We start from the raw sequence: 18225 nt of genomic DNA, 5'->3' as shown, positions 1-18225 counted from the left end.
TAATTTTTTCCCAATTTTTTTCACAGTTTTCAAAATATTCTCTCTGGGTTTCTCCTGATAAGTCTCTTAAAGGTACTGTCATCATTTCCAATCCTAATAACCAGACCTTCTCAACAGAAATTCTAAGAGAGAATGCTAATACCCTAAGGCATCCATTGTATGTAATGAATTAACTTCTCATTGATGCATCAACAATGTACTAGCTACAAATCACCCTTGAGAAAACTGGTCGCTCAAACCATTTTCTGTAGGGCTTAATTCTCTCCTTGGCTGGTATGCTCTCAAACTACAACTTCCATGCACATCTATCAGCTGCCTTTTTGCCACTTCTAATTAGCCCTATAACTCTTGTCTCCCTATTAGTCATTATTAAATTTAAGGATTTATCTAAATCTACTTTTAAATATATTTAAATATGCAAAAAAGAAAAAAACCTAAATATCCTTTCCTATGTTTTGGTCTTTATTTCTTTATCTTTGACCTGCCTGTTCATGTTTTTTGTCCATGTTTTATTGGATTAGTAACTCTTTTCTAATTCGTTTGTAAGAGTTCTTTGCATTCTAAGGAAATTAGCTCTTGATCTGCCACATGTACCTTCCCATTTATTGGTGGGGAAGTTGTTTATGGTGCATTATATAGATGATTTAAAATGTTCCATGTATGATTTTCTTAAATCTCTTCATTTACAATTTTTTAGGTAGTTTCATAATGCTCACTCTAAGTCCAGTGTAGCTATCTCCCTCCTCTCACACTTAGTACAAGCAGTATATAATAATATGTAATGGTTAAAAGTGCTAGTTCTGGAACTAAACTGTCTGTTTAAGTCTCAGCTCTGGCTTTACTTTATGTATGACCTTGGATAAGGTGCTTAATCTCTCTATGCCTAGCTCCTGCATCTATAACATGGAGATAGAGTGATAAATATCTATTTTCAGACAATTATTGAATTAATTAATATCTGCAAAACACTGGGGCCAGTGCCTGGCACACAGACCACCCTTAGTAAGAATTATCTAGCATTATCATCATTATCATCAAATCATCATTATCACCCATTGACCTAATTTATTTTGCTTACTGTTTTCCTCATGAAAATGTAACCTCCATGAGGGCAAGGGTTTTTGTCCACTTTGTTCACTGCTGTATTCAAAACAGTGCTTCGTTGGTAAATGAATGAATTAACAGAAATGTATGTTACGTTAACCGCTGTCTAGCTTACTAACGTTTAGATTTTTCAGCGCTAAACTGTTTTGGGTAATCTTAGTTCTTCAGCTAAGTGACAGTAACCAGAGCTTAAAGCTTTGTCCTGAATAGAACTATATACCCATACATTCATTGCTCTAATATCTTGGCTTACTGTGATTATTGACTGTGGTCAGGAAAGTATATTTAATTTTCTTCTACTTTTCATCACATATAGTGAATAAATAGAATATATCTCTTCTCGTCTGTATTTTGAAATATAACATACAACTGAATATAAAATACTAAGAAGAAGGGTGAAGAGTCTAACAACATATACTCTTATAGAGTGAGAGGACTGGGCCAGGTATTTTATATGTAGTATTTCAAGAATAGTCTGACAAGTTTGTTTTTACATATAGCCAACTTAAAAAAAAAGTATTATTAATGTAAGAACCATGAACAGGAAGATGCTGAGTTACACTACAGAATAAAATTTCCATGGAGATACCAAGTAGGTATTGCCGGGTAGGTGATCAGCTTATTGGACAAACTGTTAACATATTAAATAACAGCATGGTATTTAGGTAGGTTTGTCCTCAAAAGGCAACTATGTGCTTGTTCAGTGGCCTTGTAAATGGCCTGTATTTCTTTTCTAAATTTAGGAGAAAAAAAATACAGTGAAAAAAACATGGATAAAAATAAATGGTTAAATACCAAGGTAATATTCTTTTTCATAATAATAAAGGTTTCCATAATACAGCAATAAATGCATATATATATATATATATATATATTTCTTATTTTATGTGCAGTTTGCCAGGCAGGAGTCACTTGACTTATGAATCCCACAGGCTATGTATTTTTTTCATTGTAATGCCCCAAATCTTGAGGTGTAAATATTAATGAAATAGTTTACAAGGAAAAAGCCAGTCTTAAATACAATGATAAAATAAAATTAAATATTTTAATCCTAGATGGTGAAAACTGTAAAAATTCAAAGGTTTTGTTGGCATTTGGAATTATATTAAAAGTTCTAGGGATCTAGATTATTTCTAGGTAATATGTGAATTAAGTTTTATTCCCTTACTTTAAGAGGAATTTAAGAAGAATTTCTTTAATGATGTTGTTGGGTGTTATACAAGACTCTAACTTTTGAAGCCATCTAGGTTAGGAAGGTGTTGGTTTGAACTTTTTATAATTTTGATTGTAATTTTTCAGAGACTAGACACTTTAGGAAAGCATATATGCTTCCTGATTCTGATCACCCTCCCTGGGCTGGCCTTGATAACAGCTTTGGATGAAGCTGTGTTTCGAGGTGAAACGTTCTTTATCTTTTCTACCCAAAAAGCCATTTGTATAACGAACTTGCTCAGCTCAGTTCCATAATACTACCCATTTATTCACTCAAATAGTTTTTGAGCACCTGTACGCCTGAGAATAAAATGGTGCTCTCATGCCTAGTCTAGACAGACAGTAAACACATTGTGACAAGTATTGTGAAGAACATAAAACAAGGTTGAGTGATGTGCTGAATATAAGGGAGGGGCTGGAGGGGTTACTGTAAAATAGAGCAGTCAGGAAAGGCCCCTAAAGTAATGACAGATGAACTGGAACCAGAATGAAGAGGAGCCAGCCATTCAAAGATCTTGGGGTTGGGGGAGAAGGATATACATTCCAGGCTGCAGGAATAACCACTGCAAAGCCCTCAAGTCGAGAATGAGCTTGGAATATCTGAGGAACTAAAAGGTCAGCATGGTTGCAATACAGTGAGTAAAGCAATACGTGGTAATGGATAACATGACCCCCAAATCTTGCAAACATATCCTGTTACACCGTTAGGATCTCAAGAACCTGTCTCCTCTATTTCATCTTCACAATTTCTTTAGTTCTCACCTTAATAACCTGCAGCTTATATAATTACAATCGCATTTAGTTGTTCATTGCCTGAGATGCACTTCCCCCTCATTATTTTGGCTCCTCCTTTAAAACTCAGTCCAAACATTCATTATCTTCTACAAAAACCCTTTCCTGACTCATCCTCCCCCCCTGAGTTGGGTACCCTTCCTGTGTTCCTAAGCACCCTCTTCTCAACATTTCCACACTGAATTGTCAGTGTTTATCTACTTTCCATTTGTATTGTGAGCTCCTTCAGGACACAGTATGGTATTTTACCTCTGCACTCAGACAAGTTAGCAGACTGGAACCATTCATGCATCACACTTTGAGTAGTGGAGCACGGGAAGTGGAGCTTCCTAGAGATCGGTACTACTTGACTTAGCCTTAACTTACTGTCATTAAGGATCTCACTACAAGGCCCCACACCCCTCACACTCTATGGACTTCAATCAGAAAGCACAGAACTCTTTGGCTGGGCCTGGCTGGGTAGACAGACTGATCCCAAGAACAAGTTTACTGCTTAGTTATGAGAAGTTTTCATCACAGTACTATTTGAGTGAACAGAGAAACACCTGGGTACCATAAGAATAAATCACTACGATAATGAAGTGAGTATTTTACTAGTAGGATGATGATGATACTCCAGTATCTTTCTAGTTCGGATCTGTACCTTTGCCAATTTTAAGAGGACCCTCTGGAACTAGGGGAGCCACCTCCAGACCATGTTTCACTAGTGACTAACCCTAAGACCCTTTTGCTAATTCAGATAAAAAGGTATGAGTTTGGGGTAAAAACAAAGAAACATAACATATTTAAACAAGTTCCTGTTCATTTACTGACCAATTTAACAATGATAATACAGCTTTGGTAAAGTGGATTTGTGTATTACAGTATTTGCATAAAATATAAGATTTTAATATAATTTTATGTTAAATGCTTTATTATTTTTGTTATGTTAAATTGTTAAGAGTAATTGGACTTAATACATATCCTTTAAGGTATCAAAAATATGGAATCCCAAAATATTTCCTTTTGGATAATTCATCTAAATACCCATATAACACACAACAGTGATGCTCAGAGTGTGGTCTGTGACTGCTAGGGGTTCCCAGGACCTTTTCCAAAAAATCACTAAGGGTAAAACAAAACCATTTTCATTGTGATATTAAGACATCACTCACCTTTTCACTATGTTGATATCTGCACTGATGGCACAAAAGTAACAGTAGGTGAATAAAACTCCTGGTATCTCAGCATGAATCAAAGCAGTGGCACCAAACAGCACTAGTTATTTGTCTTTTTTATTGCCACACATTAAAGAGGTGTTTTTTCTCACTTTAAAATGTCCTTGATGAAGCAGTAAAATGACTAATTAAAAATTTTTCATCTTGACCCTTGGGCTTATGTTTATTAAAAGGGGTTCTATTAGTAGCATGTAAAGAAATGCCTTTTTAATACTGTGCTGAGAAAATGGGAGGTATACATAAAGCACTGCTTCTGTATACTGAATTGGACAGTTATTTCTAGAAAAGCACTTGTACTACTGTTTGAGTTATGAACTGAATTGCTATTATTTTTGCTTAAAGGATGACTGACAAACTATCATTAGTTAGGTTTGGGTAACTGATAGTCGTTTTCTCAAAAATGAATCAAATGAGTCTGTTATTTTAAGAAAAACAATTGAGATTATTTGGTTACAATGATAAAATCTAGGCTTTCAGGTAAAAATATCAAGAGTCTGGAAAACTTTTATCTGTCATGCTGAGCTTCACAGCTTCCCAATACTTAAGACTTTCCTGATGAGATCAGTGGTAATATTAACAATTAAAAAATATATTACATAATAAACTGTGTCAACACTAGAAGATATGAATGATTCACTGAATCAGTATTTTCCAAAATAAAACAATTCCACTCATTCTTTTTGGAATTTTAAAGTTATTTTAAAATATATTTTTATGTTAACATTCAAAGGGTTTTTATTATTTTCAAGTGAAGTAATACATATTTTTAAAATTCTAACCTTTATTTCTAATATGGTAAATACCAATAGATAAAACCCACATAAATAAAAGTTCTTTGGGATTTTCCGTAATTAAAAGTGTAAAGCGTCCTTAGATTAGTTTGTGGACTGTTTGTATACACCTAAAAATTAAGCCCACACAAAAGAAAATATGCTATGACAGGTTTTCATTTTAATAAAGGTTATAACAATTAATTGGTTATTGTAATTATTAAGAGATTATATAATTATATAAACAGGTATTATAATTAATAAAGGTATTATAATTAATAAAGGTATTAAGTGGGCTTGAGTTTGTTAAAGAGGATTCTATTTGTACAACGCAAAGAAATAAAGTAGCATTCTTTTCCAAGTTATCAACTTTTGACCATTAGTATAGTGATATTTATCAAAGTCCTATGATTTCTCTTCATACTAGACAAATTTTAATGTCTTCCTTAATTATTTAAGAATTTTAAAGAGTTATTTAGCATCAGTCCTCTAACATGTGAAATCCTCACTTAAATGACTGGCTTACAATCCACAGATTTGGAGATAAGGGCAGAAGAAGAATTCATGAATCTAAACTTTTTAAGGCAGTCTTTGCCATATGGAATTAATTTGTGATTAAGTGGACTGTAATGATTAATTATGAAAGGGAAAAAAGATCTCAGAACACCTTCCCTACCTTGGATGCAGAAATTTGCTTAAGTGCTCCTATGAACTGAATATTTCATGAACCTTAATAACTTTAGAAGAATTACAGTACTCTCTTGTAGCCCAAGCTGATGATAACAAAAGCTAGTATGATGAAGTTGCCATGTCTATGGCAACATAACTTTTCTCTACCTGTGCTTTGCAGAACAGAGCATCAAGTGTAGTGTGAAGTTAAACTAGAAAGCAAAACAAACAGTAAGCATCAACATGGTAAATTAATGAGCTAAAGATACAGAGTTTAGAAGACTTATCCTAACCATACAAATTCCACAAAACTTATGTTTTGGTATTTCAATCTGTTACAGTTTTTATATACAGATTGGTTAGGATGAATAAGATTTATAAGGATATAGCAGCAATTCATATTAGTGTATTACTCTGGTTCTTACTAGAATCAATACACATAGGAGAATTTAACTATGTAACAATTAGGCTTTCTTTTTTCTCAAAAAGAAATCTAAACTTTTTAATGTAATCTTTGCCATATGGAATTAATTTTTGATTAAATGGACCATATATGGGGTTCACAGTGTTACAAGTATGATTTCAAAGCCTGTTTATAAAAGAACATTTAAAAGTCATTTACTGCAGAAAAAGCCTTACATGGATTTGATTCTCGTCCTCTAGAAAAATATAATCTAAATTATATAAGCTGATATCAATATATATTATAAACAACTAAGTAAAAGTACTAGAATAATCAGTGAACTATCACTAAGATATTTAGTCTATGTACAGATCTCAAGTGTAAGCATTTTAGGGATGGGACAAAATGTAGATTAGGATGTATAATGATGGAAAATATACCCTTACATTAGCTTGAACAATCCATAAAGCTTTAAGGATGCACCAGAGAACCAAGTCAGAGATGGAGGAGGCATGGTTCTAAAAGAAGAAACTGAAGGAAAGCTCAGAATGAGCTTCAGTAGTAGGTAAAGTAGAATGAATCAACTACAGGCAGTAAAAGAAGGGGATATCTGAATAGCCATAACAAATAAGCAACAATTTTGAAAACAATTAGGTTTGAAATAAAGCTGTACATTTTAATAAATAATACATATTCAAAACTATAGAAAAGCATATGAATAATTTCTGGTGCCTGTCAAAACATAAAAGCTTAGCTGGACAATTGCTTACAAAAAATTAAATTAGAAAGTTTCTACGAATCATTGCTGCTTGGCCTGCAGATACAAACAACTTTAACTTCAACCCCAATTATGACAGCAGGCTGCCTTTCCATTAACAGCAGTCATTTAGGAGTTCAAATTATGGTTAGAGAATTTAAGATAAATCTAAAGCATAAATGCTGATTTTTAAGGTAGTGAATTAATAAAACAAAAAAAGTCATCCCACATTGATGAGATGGATGAAACTCTTATATTTTATACTCAGCTCTTTAAAGTATACTTTCAAAAAGCAATGTGGCAATTTGTCAAGATTTATAAAAATATTTTATCTTCAAAATTTCACCACTGGAAATTTACTGTAATCGTAAAATAGTAAAAATCTTCTGTTGAATTCTCTGTAATATCAAGAGAAATACGCTCACTACTGTATTAATTATATTATAAACCTGATTATAATATTAAAACTAAATGTTCAGAAAAAGGGAGGTATGACTGAACTACACAACCTTGAAACTAATTTAAAAAATTGATAAAAACTATAATACTTTAGACATACTAAGTAGAAAAAAAAATACCAAACTGAATATGCTCTAAGAATATAATTAAGTGAAAATGTATATGTATTTGAAAAAAGACTTAGGGAAAATAACAAATGAAAAAAAATATTTTAGAATAGTGGAATTACAACAGTATTTGCGACTAATCCAACTTTTTAAAAAGTGCATTTTTCATATGAAATACCATGAAAATAGTTTGCCAATTTTTAATGTCACTTCCGTATTGGTCATTACACTTTGTATTAAAGTACTGTTAAAATGTAGCTTATGCTGAAAATTTTTTTGCTTCCTAGGCCACTCAAGAAAAACTATACAAATGAAGCCACGATATTATTATGATTCATCCATTTGACAAGCGTTTTACTGAGCGCTTAATACGTGCTGGTCACTGCAGCAGGGGCCAAGAATTCTTGCTTTCCATCATTTAATTTCCCCGGCTTCACTGCATCCTTTAGCCAGCACACTCCCCTCTACCACACTTTTTATTCTTGTCATCTACTTCAATGTTCCATTTCAGGACCTAAAACCTAATCTTAATCCTAAGATTATTGGTTCTGTGGCCAAAAAATTTCTCCAAAAGAATGGATCATATAATCATATGACAATGCTTTCAATATTTAAGAAAGTTATCTTCTCTCTCTGTACCTTTTGGGTTCAACATGAGAAATCCACTCTAAAACTTTCTTCTAAAATTATTTCATTTTCAGTCATGTACCACAAGGTTCACTGCAGCTCTATTTACAATAGCCAGGACCTGGAAGCAACCTAAGTGTCCATCGACAGATGAATGGATAAAGAAGATGTGGCACATATATACAATGGAATATTAGTTGGCCATAAAAAGAAACGAAATTGAATTATTTGTGGTGAGGTGGATGGACCGAGGTCTGTCATACAGAGTGAAGTAAGTCAGAAAGAGAAAAACAAATACCGTATGCTAACACATATATATGGAATCTAAAAATAAAAGAAAAATGGTTCTGAAGAAACTAGAGGCAGGACAGGAATAAAGATGCAGACATAGAGAATGGACTTGAGGACACGGGGAAGGGGAAGGGTAAGCTAGGACGAAGTGAGAGAGTGGCATGAACATATATACACTACCAAATGTAAAATAGATGGCTAGTGGGAAGCAGCTGCATCGCACAGGGAGATCAGCTCCATGCTTTGTGTCCACCTAGAGGGGTGGGATAGGGAGGGTGGGAGGGAGATGCAAGAGGGGAGAGATATGGGGATATATGTATATGTATAGCTGATTCACTTTGTTATAAAGCAGAAACTAACACACCATTGTAAAGCAATTATACTCCAATAAAGATGTTAAAAAATAATAATAATGTAAAAAAATTTAAAAATTATTTCATTTTCAGTGTCTCCTATTCCAAAGGCTCTTTCTTTTCTGCCATTAATCATATGGCGGTCTTCCCTAATTTAAAGTAAAAATTAAAACCTGCATCTTACTCTTCTTAATGACATATAACTGCTACTTATATATACTGGTGAATTCACTAAATACATGTTCTAAATGAGTATTTTCTATTGTGAATCCACCCATTTCTTTTTCTTTCTTAAATTTAATGTCCCTATATCCTGGGTCATGTTTGAAATGATGCTAATAAAGTACCCGTACAAATTAATCCTTCCTACAATATATATCTCCCAATTTTTCTTCTGTTATCATTCTAATCCATCTTTCTACAGAAGTATACAATGCTTACTTACTCTCTCCTACAAACACTTCAAGAACCTGATATCCTGGGTTTCCTTTTTTCTCCCCCTGTTCAGAGTCTACTAGTCTTCCTTTCTACGTCTTTATTTTAGTGTCTTTCAGGATAAAATACCAGTGCTGGGAGCCTTGGTGCTAAAGGGTTCTGAGCTGTCAGGGAACCATTCTATATGTGCTTCTTTGTCTTACACTCAGGAAACATCATCTCCATTCTAGTAACCACTACTGGTTAAATATATTTCAATGGCTTGATACACGTTTACTTTCAAATAAAATTAACAAGTAAAACTTGCTAATGATACAAAAATGGATTTGTATATCAGTAGACTTAATTAAATATGTGATATCAATTATATTTTAGCAGTAATGAATTATCTATATATACATTAATATGTATAAAATGGATAACTAATAAGAACCTGCTGTATAAAAAAATAAAAATAAAATTCAAAAAAAACCACCTAATATATAGAGAAGCTTAAAAATAGAGGAATCTTAGTACTTTAAATTGATAGAAGCCACGGACAAAAAACCCAAACTTGAGCATATACTTATATACCTACTAAATGAAGTATTCTGATGTCAGAAGACAGAGCTATCAACCTAGTAGTCTCACTTTTCTAGCTACACAGGATTATACCATAATAGTGTTCGTTAAGGCACTGCACATCAAATGTTATCTTAAAATCAAGAAAGTGAACAATAATTTATCCCAGTTAGGTACAAGGTTTGAAGAGTAAGATTGGGAGAAAATGTTCAACTTTTGAGAGAATGAATATAATACAGATAAATCTGGGGTGGGTCATAAGAATGTCTCTGAAGATAGTGATACAATGAGAATTAGCCAATTTGAGGTTGAAACGTGCTGACCAACATGGTAAAAGTAACATGAAAACAGGGAAGGTTATCTGATGATGCATGTGAAATTTTAAGAGTCCATGCACTCAAAGAGGTCTTTTCTCATTAGGTACAATTAAATGTAAATCTGCTTGTGGATTTCTCCTAAACAGTGAGTATAACACCAAGTGCCATGACCACAAAGGGATATCATAAAATCAAATGCGGGAATCACCAAATTAGAATTAAATATGCAGCCTGGAAGCAATCTGTGAAACTCTCTAGTCCTGAGTAGCTAGGGTTACTTGCATTAAGTTATCCAGCCTGTTAGAGGCACAGACAGATCTCTCATCTCACATTAGTGTGATTACTTGTATTGAGTAGGATTTAATATTAAATTTAAAAAGATGACCTGATAAACTAGCAAATATAAAAGAGAATACAGTTCTTGGTGAACTGAGTGAGTTGTGAATCATTAGGATAATCCATCCTAACCCAGGCTGTTTGTGATACTGCCTAGTACACTGATTAAGAGCTCCAGCTCTGGAGTCAACCTGGGCTCAAATTCCAGCTCTGTTACTTCATGAGGCAAGTTAGTAAGCTCTCCATGACTCATTATCTATAATCCTAAAAGGAGACAATAAAAGTACCCAAGTCATAGTGCTGTTATGAGAATTATGAAAGATAATGCATTCCAACTGCATAGCAGAATACCTGGCAAATAATGGATGTTCACTTGATCTACTAATTCTTTTCTTGGTGCTTGAAAGCCAAGCCATCTAACTAAGGGTCTTGAGTTCAAGATATAAGATGCTATTTTTGTCTCAACTAAGAATATAAGAATTGTTAAGACAAAAGGAAACAACTTGTGATTCTGAATGTGGTTTCTCTTCTTGCTGCTATGGCTTATCAAGAATTGAGATGGATGAGCAGATGGAACATCTGCTGAACAATACTTTGGTGGCAAGAGTTCAGAGAAAAGCAGAGGCTCCATGAATGAGAAAATACAAACATACTTATTGATGTAAAGACTATTACCAAACCTGTGATCCCAAAACATTGTTCTCGTTGAGCAACATATCTGTAAATGAATTGAAGGTGAGTTTCTTCATCTGCAGTTTCAGCAAGTAGTTTAGCAGAGCAGTTGTTGCTGGGAGATCTGCAGGTATGAGTGTAATCTTGGGGATTGGTGGTTAATGTGAACACAGAGCAGGCAGTAGTAGAGTACGTACAGGGAAGAGCACAGACTTGATTAAATCTGGGCTTTTCTGCTTATGAGCTGTATGACTTTGGGCAAGTTACTCAACCTTTCTTCTTCAGTTTCCTCATCTGTGAGATAATACCTGCCTCATGCGGTTGTTGCTAAGATTAAATAAATATGCGTAAAGCACTTTGGCAGCACACACATAGCAGGTGCAGCACAAGTGTTAACAGATATAGTTATTTAAGAACAATCTACAGTCGAGAAGGATACAAATCAGAGAAAGTGAGCCCGTGTTCTGGAGAAATAACTTTGTGCACAGGGGAGTTTTGGGGCTTCTGAGAGTTAGGATTCTCTCATCAGAAACACGACACTGGTAGCAGTGGGGGAAACTCAAGGGTAGCAAGTTTGTGAGGATTATTGAAACAGATCTTTAGATATTTTCATGAATATCATGAATGTACCCCGAGTTTTTTACTGTAATCTGGTTTTTTATATTACATAGGTAATCAATCTACCTACAGCTTTTAGCCCACATATAAAATTAAAGAAATCACCATATCTACTCAACTACTTGAAAACAAATTCTGGCACCAGGGGTGGGAGTGGGGTAGAGTAAGTGGAAAACAAACACAAAAGCCCAACTTTTCCTTAAAGATTAACATAATTGGCTTCCCTGGTGGCACAGTGGTTGGGAGTCCGCCTGCCGATGCAGGGGACGTGGGTTCACGCCCCAGTCCGGAAGGATCCTGCATGCCACGGAGCGGCTGGGCCCGTGAGCCATGGCCACTGAGCCTGTGCATCCGGAGCCTGTGCTCCTCAACGGGAGAGGCCACAGCGGTGAGAGGCCCCCATACCACAAAAAAAAAAAAAAAAAAAAAGATTAACTTAACTACACCATGCATATATACGTGTGTGCCTATCAAGGGTATCAAACTATGGCCCACTGCCTGTTCTTGTATGGCCTGCAAATTAAGAATGGATTTTACGTTTTTAAATAGTTTAAAAAATCACCCAAAATAATGATACCTGAAAATTATATGAAATTCAAATTTCCAAGTCCATAAATAAAGTTTTATTGTAACACAGCTGCATTCATTCATTTAAGAGTTGTCTACAGCTGCTTTGGGGCTATAGTAGCAGAGCCGAATAACTGCAAGAGACCCATATGGCTCGTAAAGCCTAAAATATTTACTCTCTGGTCCTGTACACAAAAGGCTTGTCATAGCATGTGTTATGAAGAAAGGGAGTAAATTAACCTCTTAGCTGTGCTTCTCCAAATGTAACTAAACTGCCACATTTAGCCGTGATCATATTCCCTTTTAGGTTCCCTAACAGAGAGGCTTCCCCTCAACCTGGTGCTTTATATAAATCGTTGAATCTTCATAACAACTCTGAGGTAGATACTACTCTCATTCCCACCTTACAGAGAAGGAACAAGCACAGAAAGCTTAGTTGATTTGCCGAAGGTAGCACCTGAGTGGACAGCTGAGGCCGATTCAGACCCAGGTGGTGCGGCTCAAGAGCTCACGCTCTAATCACTTTTCTCAAGCATCACTGGCTGCAGGACTTCACACCTGAGTCACGTTAGATTTTACAAAAAACAGCTTCAACAGAATTGACTTACCATTTAATTTTTGACTCTTTATTAAGAACTGGCCATGTAAAGGATAGCTGCATATCTTTAATAAAAGTGCTATTAAAATGTAATATTAACTAAATTGTCATTGTTCCCCATATAAGGGAAAATCTTGTCTTCCCTGGTGTAATATATACTTTATTAGAAAATAAAAGTTATACAACATCTTGATTTCATTTTTTGTCAGTTTACCTCTAACATTAACAGTAACAGCTAGTTTATCATTAACAGAAAACAGCTAAGTCTTCATGGCTGTGCTTTTCTATACACCAGCCTATCTTTTTCTTCCTTACATTCAATAACACTGTGCTAGGACAATTAGAAGTGAGACAGGTATGTCTCATGCTTTCATCAGTCTGAATATTTAATGGGAAAGGCATGCATTAAACAAATAATTTCATTATTAATGACAAGTATAAGTTTTAGAAAGGAAAAATACAGCATGCTTTGAGAGTATATTACTAGGGACACAATCTAGTCCACATGGCCAAGACATATCCTTAAAAGTAGTGACATCTATGGCGAACTATAACGGATGAGAGGGAATCCTTCGGCCTTGAATTATTTCTAGGTAAAGAGAAGAAAATGTGGAAGATTCTGAGCAGGGAAGGATGGCCCTTCTAATAAAATCTGGTAATTTGCCAACATGAACTGATAGAACACATTCTGCTGGCACCTGCCCGAGACACTTGCTAGGAACAGGAAAGGTTGAGAGCTGCCTAGCTTGCTTAATGGAGGGTGATTTTGCTCTCGATGGGAGGGGTGTTCCAGTAGCTCCCAATGTTGGCTATGTGCTAGAATTCTGGGGAGATATCTCAAGGAAATGAGTCATGGAGTGAGAAAAAAAAAGAGCTCATTTAATTTACTGAAAATCTTATCCTAAGTGAAAAAAGCAGTTAGAAAGCTGGAGAAGACTGTTACCAGAAGGTTATCTTATTGATCTATTTAACAGTACCTACAAATGCATACAAAAGAGCCAGACTTTTTTCATTTCTGATCCTATGAAAGGAAAAATATCACTGCCATCCTGAAGAAACCAGGAACTTATAAATATTACCACTAAATAGGAGTGAAAACGGGAATAGGTAGACCACAGAGAGGAAAAAAAAAATCTTCCCTGTACTTTTGCCTGTTGCCAACCAATAGTTGTTAAAGTGATTAGATAATTCAGAAGACAGTTAGCACTGTTAGTTTAAATGTTTAGACAATTCATTTTATGTTGTATTATAAACATAGGGTTTTTTCTTCTGGTTCTCCACCCCACCCCGTTTTGCTGTTATGCTTTCCTATTCACATACATTTGCCATAGAACAACTACAGCAAATAAAAGGCGATTGGTAGTTGGAGGTTTCCCAATAAAAATAAGGGCAACCGTTTATAAAAAGTTCATTATGTACCAGGCACTGTGTGAAATGTTTTGAATACATGATTATCTCACTTAATTCATTACAACAACCTTTTGACCTATTATCACATCTATGTCATAAATGAGGAAACTAAAGCACAAAGAAGTCAGATAACTCTGTGCCAAAGGTCACACAGTGAGGGATGCCATGGTCAATTAAACAGATGCTATTCCTCTTGGAGTTCAGTCAACCTTTTGTCTGAACACAGTATATCTTCTGGGTCCCAGGGGAAGGCTAAAGAGGATCAATGAAAAATAACAGCAATCTTAAGATTCTTCAGCCTACTATCTTTTTTTTGAATGAGAAAAAGGCTGAGTTGAATTAGATTGAGAAAAGAACGGATTGAAAAGGGAAGTAAGCCAGTTATAATAACCAGTGGTTATAAGCTGGTATATAAAAAAATGTGCGAGTGGTTCTAAACTTTAGTGTGCATCAGAATCTCCTGCAGGTCTAGTAAAAACAGATTGCTGGGCTTCACCCACAGACAGAGTTTCTGATTCAGTGGGTCTGGGGTGAGTTCTGAGAACTTGCACAAGTTCTCATCTAAGGCTACTGGCCCAGGGACCATAATTTGAGAACCACTGCACTATATATACTACATAAATTCACTCTCTTACAACATAGCTCTAGTAAATAAAACCATACACCTTTCCTAGGAAACTAGAACATAAATAAAGGGGCTCCTTTAGAGGTTAAAGAGATGTGGAATTTTCAAAGAAACCTTAAAAATTTTTTTCCTTTATTATATTTTTAAATATAACATTTGGTATATACAAAAAACATATGTAAGAACCATATAAATCTTATACCTAATTCACAGTGTAAATCAGTCTCTTCAAATACTACTGATGATCTTCTTTGGATATTAAGCTGTATTTATTATTGGAATTGCCAAATATTCTTAAAATAAGATTTAATTTTTGAAGAATACTTATAACTTTTGTAATGAACATATATTGTATAAATAGGTTAAATTTTAAATCTTTTTTCTTCATTGCTTATTCCACCATTTTCACGAGTGAATAAACACTACTGCTACTGAAGATTAAGCTAATAGAACATATAAAGTTGGACAAGAAAAATAATTCAAACTTTCCAAGATATATTGTGAAATTACTAAAGACAGAGAGAACACCATGAAATATTTTATCTTAAAATTATCCATTTTAGCTATCTTGTTAAATAAAGGAAGCATAAAATTTATGACTGGGTTAGACCATTCTAAAGTAGGCTTTCAAAAATAAATTATAAGAGAGCCGTCAGTGCTACTTCAGTAACTATATACAATGAATACTGTCAGTGAAGTAAAATCTTACCCAGGTCTAGTCGTTTTGAATTCCACCTTGAGGATAGGCTTGCATGGTTCTGGCTTCTTCCCATCCTTTAACTGTTTTCCTAAAATATATTTTCCTGCATTAAATTCTAAAATTCTAAGTTACTCTAAATTCTTATACATTGACAGTTTATAAAATGAAATATAATGAAATCCACCATGAAACATTTTAAAGTGGTCTTGAAAGAAGTATTTAATACAAAATAAGATACTTTAAATGATCAATTTACTGTTTGAAATTCAGTGCTAAAAAGTAAATAAAATAACTTGTCAACAACATTTATGTGATAAAATTCTAGTAAGAGAAATTCAGTCTTTCCAATGTTCTTAATTGAGGATCAGGAAAATAGGGTCTCAATTTGCTCAATGAATTCAAGTTTTAAAATAGCTTATTTGAGAAAAATACATCTAAATCATATTTCCATCCAAAGGGACAGCCTGCAAAATTAAATCCCTATGCTAATAAATTCAATGGCATGAACTTACATTTACATTTACTCTCTTACTCATTTACATTTATTCTCTTAAAGTAAAATCCATCCATTGGAATGTCCAGAAGATTGCTAAAATAAACCAACCTCTATAAAGTGTCAGAAACTCATACTGTCAAATAATTTTGATTATTTTTTAAAAGGTTGATTTCTGTTATCTATTTTTACATGTTCATTGTACTAACAACTCAGAAAAATTAAAGAAAATAAAACATATTATCCCCATTTCTTAGGGATTAATCAGTCTCACCATTATTATACTATTTGTGAAGATCCCAAACACACACCGCTACCCCAACACTTCTTATCCTCTTTCCCAGCTTTTTCCCCCAGAGTAACTAGCTCATTCTAATGAAGTTTGTACTTTCTTTTGTTTGTTGTTTGCCTCACCAACAAGCATGTAAATTCCATGAAAGCAAAGGTTTTTAAGTGTGTGTTTTCTGGTGATACATCCATGGTGACAAACATTGTTTGGCACAGAGTGGACACTCAACTATTTAATCAGTGAATAAATTAATAATTTTTCTTTAGGATTAATTTCTAGAAAAGAGATACTTAGGTAGAACTGTATTCCAGAAAGGAAGAAGAAAGTGTGGGAGGGTATTTTGCCACACACTTCCTGACAGTGCTCTTTTTTTTTTTCTGATTTGGTAAGTGGAAAGGGTATCTCATTTTAATTTGTATTGATTTAATCCCTAACGGAAAATTCTTAGGCTTTATGATCATCTGTATTTCTTCTTTTAAAAATAACATATCTTTTACCCATGTTTGTATGTTATCTTCTTTATATTTAAAAATAAACTTAATATTCAAAGGTCATTAACATTGTATCCATATGTTGCAAATACTCTCCCTAGTGTCACTTGTGATTGATTACATAAGTCTATCAGTCTTAATCACGTTTCTATTTAAGAAAACTTAAAATCCTAAAATGGCAATTCTTCCAAAATTAACTTACAAATTTAATGTAATTAGAATTCCAACAGCTTTTCTTAAATTTGGACAAAATGACCTTAAAGTTCACATGGTGGACTCAATGCCTATAAACAGCTAACAAAACTAAAAAAGGAGACTGACTTCCAGAATGACAAAGTGTGACCTCCTTGAACTTGCTCACTTACTATAAACTCTGCAAATTAACTGAAGCCACAAAATGAGCGTTAACATTATCTACTCAATGGAAATGACCAAACCTTGGTAAGACAAGGGGGACTGGGATGCTTTGACAAGGGCTATTCCTATTCCCTTTGTTCCCCAGCTCAGTGGCCCAGTACCATGAAAAGGCAATAGCATCATCAGCCAACAGAGAGGACTGAAGTATATTTGCAGTTCCATTAAAACCAGATTCCCTAGAGGGCAATCAGTACTTTGTCCCAATCTGCAGCTCCCTGAAAAACTCTACTACCAAGGCATTGGGGCAACTTCATTTGACAGAACAGACATCAGCTCAGAGAGACAAAAAGCCCTACCTTCAGGGCATCACAGAAATAATAGTAATCTGCTGGCAATATCACAGCTGCCTAAGGCTATGGTTTTAGTTGAGGCAAAGAAGATCCTGGGCAGGAATTTTTTAAAAATCCTGAAGAACTGGACATACTCTAGGGATCTAAAAGGCTGTATACATGTGCAAGGCAGTGTGCATGCCCAGGAAAGACCTAGGAAAGGAAAAGGCCCCAGTCATTCATCTCTGGCCAACTCTAAGACTCTGGGCCAACAGGAAGTTAAAAAAAAAGAAAGTAAAATGAGCTACAATACCACTGCTGGCAGGAACAATGGAAGAGAGGTACTTATACATGGCTGGTAAAAATGCAAATGATACAGTCTTTTTGAAAAGCAGTTTGAGAACATTTATGAAAAACAGAAATATGTAAAACTAGTAAATTTCAAGGAGTAGTAATTCTACTCATAAGCATTTATTCCACAGAAACAAAAGGACCAACTCCTATCGAATACGTACAGAAAGGTAAAGGCAGCACAATCTGTAGTGATCAGAAACTGAAAATAAAGTTAATGCCCATCAATTTGGCATGGCTGAATAAAGTGTGAAAAATTGTGAGACAAACAACTGGCTGATACACTACCATTGAAATGAAGGAATTAGGGCTATG

The 18225-nt window shown here is 34.5% G+C and overlaps 1 protein-coding gene across 5 annotated transcripts in view; it reads right to left on the bottom strand.

The window, feature by feature from the left end:
* Window positions 1–18225, bottom strand: part of STXBP5 (syntaxin binding protein 5) — a gene marked incomplete at its 5' end in the record, with an annotated part of 160535 nt that overhangs the window by 71714 nt on the left and 70596 nt on the right. For all 5 annotated transcript variants that reach the window (XM_079716847.1, XM_079716848.1, XM_079716849.1 and 2 more), the window contains one exon: window positions 15610–15680. In XM_079716847.1, the coding sequence (XP_079572973.1) occupies window positions 15610–15680 (71 nt within the window). The remainder of the gene's footprint in view (window positions 1–15609; window positions 15681–18225) is intronic.

This window comes from Hyperoodon ampullatus (genome assembly GCF_949752795.1).
Source record: "Hyperoodon ampullatus genome assembly, chromosome: 12".
In the NCBI taxonomy this organism is placed as follows: domain Eukaryota; kingdom Metazoa; phylum Chordata; class Mammalia; order Artiodactyla; family Ziphiidae; genus Hyperoodon; species Hyperoodon ampullatus.
The sequence above is the reverse complement of the archived record's forward strand: the minus strand, read 5'-3'. Positions and strand labels throughout refer to the sequence as shown.